Consider the following 6,834-nt stretch of genomic DNA (forward strand, 5'->3'; position numbering starts at 1 on the left):
AACCAAAAAGGGAAGTATTATGATGATGCAGAAAGAGTATCAGGCTGGCTCAGATTATCTGGGTTCTAGTTTTATCTCAGTTATTAATTACTTGTGTGATGGTGGACAAAGATACAAGGCTTTCTAATGTTCTATTGCTGTTTCTTTTTGTTTTGTTTTGTTTTGTTTTATGAATAGAAGAAGTCAAGTTAGATAATCCATAGTGTGTGTCACCAGGTGCGTCAGAAGGTTAAATGTTGCAAAAAATACAAGAACGGTATGTCATAACAATAATATACAATATCATATTTGTATAGATTTTATAGTCGAAACATATTCTCATGTAATTTTCTTATTTGAGCTTCAAAGCAACTCTGACTATTGGTACTCTCTCTAAATTGCCCAAGCAAAACCTGTCAATTCAAAAACTGAAAAGACCTATTCAAGATCACACAATTCAAGTAGTAAGGCTAGGACTTGAACCTGTATCTCCTAAATTCAATTTCTAGTATTCCTTCCACAAAATACTCTATATCTTGTGATGAGACTGTTCAAAATAAAAGAGAACAGTGCAAGAGGATTTTTTATCTGAAACTCTTGAAGTAAATGTGTTTCAAATTCATATACTTTTAGAATAAAATCCAATTTCTTAGTATGGCATGCAAGGCTTTAGCGTAATAGACCCTTCCAGGCTTATTTCTCTCCATCAATCTCTTTTCCTTCCTTCTATTTATCTGTCCACTTAAACTAATGCATTGTGTATTTATTCAGCACTTGCTGTATGCCAGGTTCTATTCGAGGTGTTAGGAAAGGAACAGAAAACCAGAAATACGCTTTTTCTTGCCCTGATGGGGCTTACATTCTACTTGCAGGCAAAGTCAGACAATACTTACAAAGTGGAATGAAGAAAATAAAGTGGATAATGGTAGAAAGAAGACCAGGGAGCAGATGAAGTGCTCCTTTAGACAAAGGTGTCTGGGCAGTACTCTCAATAAGTGTGGCCTGAATGATGAGAAAATCCAACATGAAAAGGTCTAGTGGTAGATTACTCACAGCAGAGAGAACAGTATGTGTGAAGGTTTTGGGGGTTGGGAATGAGGGGATGAACCATCTGCAACTCCTGGTCAGGCCACACTCCTTCTCTCCTCCACGTCTTCACACGTGCTTCTCCTTTTCCTGAAATACTCATTGTCTGAGCCACACTTCTCCTCCTCTCTTGTCTGCTTAATTTTGCACCCTTCAAAATTCAGCTCAGATATTTCCTCCTCCAGAAATTCTTCTATGATCTTCCCTCTCTTTCTCCATAACCTAGCTTAGAATTTATCCCATGTGTTCTGTAAGCATTCTCTATTTAACATATATCATAATTGTTTTGTAATTATATCTTTCTATCCTTTGATTATGAATACCTTAGAGTACAGAGTATAACTTCTTAGAGCTTAGAACAATGGCTGATTATTATGTTATTAATGTATACATGATAGAGGAATAAAAATGTTGAAATTTTAAAAATCAAGAGGACTTGTTACCTGGTGGCTTAACACTAATAATAGGGCATAAAGAAGAAGAAGGAGACAAATGAATTACTAAAATTTCAGTAGAGAAGTGAATATCATCTAAGAATAATATATAATTCATTGCAGTGAAGTATCTGTGGTACATACCTTTTCAGACACTTCTAAGTGAAATAGTTTTAAAGCATGCTCAAAATCTGCTTTATCTAAAAGTCCGTTTCCTTCCTTGTCTAATTGTTGAAAGTATTTTGCCAATCCAGTCAAAATACGGACACCTCTTTTATGTAGCTGTTCTTTTAGCTTATCTGTTTAAGAAGAAGAGAGGTATAAACTAACAGCTCTTATTCAAAAGTGTATCAAATTGTATTTGCCTCTTGTAAGAAAATTAAAGCTGATGTAACTGATATAAGAAATGTCTACCAAATCACGTATAATGCAAAAAACTTTGGAAAATAAAATGCTCTTAATAAAGAGGGTTATATATAAAACTACATGTAAATATACCAGAACTATAGCACCACTGTGTGGTGAAAGTGTTATAGTTTAGATATAAAAAAAATAATGTTCAATTTATCAGCATGAAAATAACCTAAATGTTACAAATAAAACATTATTTTTCTAGGCATCCTCTTAATCCAACAGTCCTACCTCTTTAATGTCTTTCCTCTTTCTTTATTGTTACCGACTGAATTACAAAATTGATGCCAGGCAAGTCACTCAATAATTCTCAGTTCAAAATTTCTAAAATAGTTTGCAATTTCAAATTATAACTTATATATATATATATTTTAGTCTTAAAAATATATCTTGTGAATATATTAAAACTAACAGACATCTGGAAAATACAGCTTTACTACTCACAAAGAAAATGGTTAAAAATTAAAAATACTTGAGAATATAGTAAAATAATACATACCTTGAATGGCCTTGAAGGCCAGCCTATCATTGGCTTCCTGACTGTTTATATCATCCTCATGTTCCACAGAATCAGTTCTGCAATGGACATGTTCACAGTGATAAAAATATATTCTGTTTTGTAACCCTGAATATGGAAACTCAAAGCTCTTGCCTGCTCTTGACTCAACGAAACTCTCATCAAATTTGGAATAGTGCCTAGAGATTAAGCAAGTCCTGCTTTTGGCTGCTGATTTAATTACCAGGAGGATTAAATATGCTAAGTCAATGGCTGAAATTCTTAAAAACTTCCGAGAACTACTTTTAACATTATATTCATTTTTGTAGCTACTTCAGTGTTTTTTTAAATAATTAAAACTATTAAATTTAAAAGCAGTTTTACCTTGTAAAGTATAAAATGTAAAAGTTATTTTTAAAAGCCAAAAAAAATTGAGCAATACAGTAAATAGCAAAGTAAAACAAACTTCCTATAGCCAATTTATGGGTATAGTCTCTTACGCACATATAGTACACCAATTATTGTCACTTTGAATTATATTTACCACCAAGAAACACTCAGCAACAATAATAGCATATAGCAGCATTTTTGAATTACAATAACTCAAATTCATTATGTATATTATCAATCAATGAACACTATTAACATGTAGGACCCAAGACATTTTTTAATGCTAAAAAAAACCACTAAAACTGTGGGAGAAATTATTAATGTTGTACTGTATCCCATCTTTTAAATTTTATTGCTTCAGTAGCATTTTATAAAATGAAAGTGCTATAGCAAAGGCAAATTAATAAAATATCTTTAACATAAAGTGAGACATTTTTTTCTTTACTTGATTGTAACTATTCCCATACATGGAGTGCAAGATAGCACATAAAAGACAAATATAGCTATGCTTTGTTTAAAAAAATATAAATCTAAAGTCAAAATACTTTGGGATAGAATCTCATTTTAAGATATTAAATAATAGTGTTTTCACTTACCTTCAAATTGACAAACGCATGTTTGACTTACCTGAGAGAATCCAAAGCTATCTGATCAATATTTGTGATGCGAAGTATAAGTAATGTATTTTCTTTTATGTTTTCTGAGAGTCTGGGATGATCAGAACTCAAAAATGTCAAGTTTGCCCCCTAAAACATTAACAGATGAATTAAAATTTAGGAAACCAATAAGAAGTAAAATACAACTAATACTAATTTTAAATATTCAATTTTGATTATGTGACATGGTATACTTTTTTATAAAAAAGCATATTTAGAAACCATTTAGAAACCACAGAGACTTCAGCTAATAATGTGGGAAAATAAAGGAAGTAATCTCCCAATCAATCTCTGAATTAGAACAATCTTCTGTTTAACAATCCCTGTGAAAAAATAATAATAAAAACTCCATTTGAGGTACTTGTTGATAGGAATGTAGTTATTACCATTCTTTATTCCTGTTTCTGATATATGTTTTTCTTCTTAAAGAAGTCCCTATCAACAAGTACCTCAAATGGAAAAGAATTAAATGCTCCAACCAAAAGATAGAGTGGCCGAATGGATAAGAAAACAAGAACACTACATATGCTGCCTACAAGAGACTCACTTCAGATTAAAAGACACACACAGACCAAAAAGAAGGGGATGGAAAAAGATATTGCTTTGATAGATCTAGAAAGTATTGCGCTGAATGAAATGGGTCGGACAGAGAAAGACAAATATCGCATGATTTCACATACACGTGGAATGTAAAGAACAAATCAACAACAATAACAACAAAAGCAGAAATAAACTCATAGATACAGAGAATATTTTGAGGGCGACTAGATGGGAGAGGGGTGGAGGGGATGGCAAAAAAAAAGGCAAAGGGATTAAGAGGTTCAAATGGATAGTTGCAGAATAGACATGGAGATATAGAGTGTAGCAAGGGGAAGATGGTTAATAATATTGTAATAAATATGTAAGGGTTCCGGAAGAGGGGTACTAGATTTAGTGGGGTGATTGCTTTGCCAGTTATGTGAATCGCTGATCGCTATGCTATATAACTGAAACTGGTATATTATTGCATGCCAACTATAATTGAAAAAAACTCATTGAATTGTACAATGTAAATAGAAGCAACTAATTGTTTATTATATTTCAATAAAGCTGGGAAAAAAATAACTCCAATTTTTTATAAGGATCATAGGAAGAAAGGATAAGTTATTCAAATCAAAATTATGATATTCCCAACAGAGACTCATGGACATGTATTATAGAATAGTGGTTACCAGAGGGTAGGTGGTGGGGGGAGGGGGAGGTGAACTATAAGAGGTGAACACACAGTGTAAATATATATATGCCTTACTGTTAAAGTGTACAGATGAAATATTGGATTTCGTTAACCAATGTCACCCTAAAAAATAAATAAATTTTTTAAAAAATATGACATTCCCAAATACAGAAATAGAGTTATTGATCCACATAAAGATGTACTATAAAATGATGCACTGTGATAGATCAATCACACTTTTTCATCGGATCTCTTGATAACAAACATCACATAAGTGTAAACCATAATTTTAAACTAATTAGAGCCTACAAGCTTGAGTAAAAATATTCCTCTCAGAAATTCTAAATCCACACTTAAAAGATTTTTATTATTTTGATTTCTGGGTTACTCAAATAAATATGGTCTTATAAATAAAGACAAATAGAAATTTAAAATAAGAAGTTTAATTTTCTCTGTTGAAAATAGTAACAGATTTCTTTCCTCCTCTTTTTCCTGGAGCATTTACATTTGAAAACTTGTAGCTATAAATATTTTCCCCTTTCTCTAAAATGTATATAAATTCTTTTAAAATTATATTTGTCTTCGGCCATGCTACCCTGAACAAGCCCGATCCCGTCCGATCTCGGAAGCTAAGCAGGGTCAGGCCTGATTAGTACTTGGATGGGAGATCATCTAGGAAGACCAGGTTCTATAGGCGTAAAAAATGAAAAAATAATAATAATAAGGGATTGTAAACTGACAAGGTCCTTGCAATCTGTGAGGTTAACCAAGGGTTGCCTCGCCTAAAAAAGAAAAAAAAAATTATAATATTAAGCAATTGAAGAAACTCTGTGATATGTGTAGCAGGGTTATACATATAAACTTATACATGTAAGCAAATGTGTGTATATGTACATGTGTGCATAAGGGTACATCAGTGAGGTATGTGTCAGTACATCCAAAGCTATATATGCATGTATGAATGAACATATGTGGGTGCACTTTATGCATGTGTGTATGGGAACATGTATGTGCATGTTTATTTGAGTATTATATTAATAGCTGGCACTAAAATATTTTTAGGGAGTGTTTAGGAAAAGACCTTGATGGGCATATAGAAAAAATAAGCTTCACTATAACATTTGGAAAGCAGAACCAATGCACCCCCCCAAAAAGAAGGATAAGGTAGAATATTTTTGCATAAAGAAAAGGAAGATTGTGGGGAGAAGAAAAAGGTGGAAGGATATGAAAAGTGAAGAGGTGGGCCTTTACTATGGGAAATATCAAGAGATATATTTTCAACAATAAGAATGTCTAATTAATAATTGTAATTTGTTTACACTGCTGTGATAACCTCCCTCCATTATCTATTTCAAAATGTCTGCCACACACAAAAAGCATCATATACATGGTTTGTATACAGCTTTCACTCCTTCTCTCCCTTCTTCCCTCTCAGCCTCCTTTCTTTCCCTCCTTTCATTTTTTCATGGAAGTCATAAAAGGGAGTAGAGTTCTATACCTGCTTCAAGTGAGTTGGAACAGGAATAGAGAGAATAAGTTATAGACTATACTAAATTACTGGAGACAGTGTTCAGAGCTAGGGGTAACTTTAATCGTGGAATAAGCATTAAACAGCCTTCTGCAGTTTATGAAATGGAGTCAGAGCTGATTTTCTCTAGCTCTCAAGAGGCAGACTTGAGTGACATGTGTATAGTTTATTTAATCCAAGTTTAAGATGTAAAGTTTTTCTTCACCCCCAATTCCTCACGCTACATCTCATTGATTCTACCTCCTATCAACATTTTAATTTTATTTTTCTAATTAGCTTCACACCCATAGCCACAGCCTCTTGCCTAATTCAGGTTGTTATAACCTCCTTCCTAGATTTATATCATTCAATCCACTCATTGAAATATCATTTCAATGACTCCTTAATACATTTTATATAACTCTTTAACAGAGGCTGCTCTTAATAAGCTCTCATTCTTGACAACACCCACCTTGAACTCTGTACTCCAGACAGACTTTCCCTACCCTCTCCTATCTTCTTATCTCAGCCTAGCCAACACCTTCTCTAGATCAAGGTTAGATGGCACTTCCTTCAGGAAGCCTCTTTAAAAACACTAAACTAAATTATTACTCTTCCTATCTGACTGTTCTTCCTATTAGAATGTGACTCCACAAAAGGAA

The 6,834-nt window shown here is 33.0% G+C and overlaps 1 protein-coding gene and 1 pseudogene across 11 annotated transcripts in view; one reads left to right on the forward strand and one right to left on the reverse strand.

Moving 5' to 3' along the window:
* The window catches only part of CAPS2 (calcyphosine 2), a 40,444-nt gene that overhangs the window by 10,457 nt on the left and 23,153 nt on the right, over positions 1 to 6,834 (reverse strand). For all 11 annotated transcript variants that reach the window (XM_023520943.1, XM_023520936.1, XM_023520941.1 and 8 more), the window contains 3 exons: positions 3,424 to 3,542; positions 2,410 to 2,486; positions 1,644 to 1,798 (listed from right to left, as the gene is read on the reverse strand). In XM_023520943.1, the coding sequence (XP_023376711.1) occupies positions 1,644 to 1,798; positions 2,410 to 2,486; positions 3,424 to 3,542 (351 nt within the window). The remainder of the gene's footprint in view (positions 1 to 1,643; positions 1,799 to 2,409; positions 2,487 to 3,423; positions 3,543 to 6,834) is intronic.
* Positions 5,244 to 5,362, forward strand: LOC111730218 (annotated as a pseudogene).

Source organism: Pteropus vampyrus, unplaced genomic scaffold (assembly GCF_000151845.1).
Source record: "Pteropus vampyrus isolate Shadow unplaced genomic scaffold, Pvam_2.0 Scaffold9, whole genome shotgun sequence".
In the NCBI taxonomy this organism is placed as follows: domain Eukaryota; kingdom Metazoa; phylum Chordata; class Mammalia; order Chiroptera; family Pteropodidae; genus Pteropus; species Pteropus vampyrus.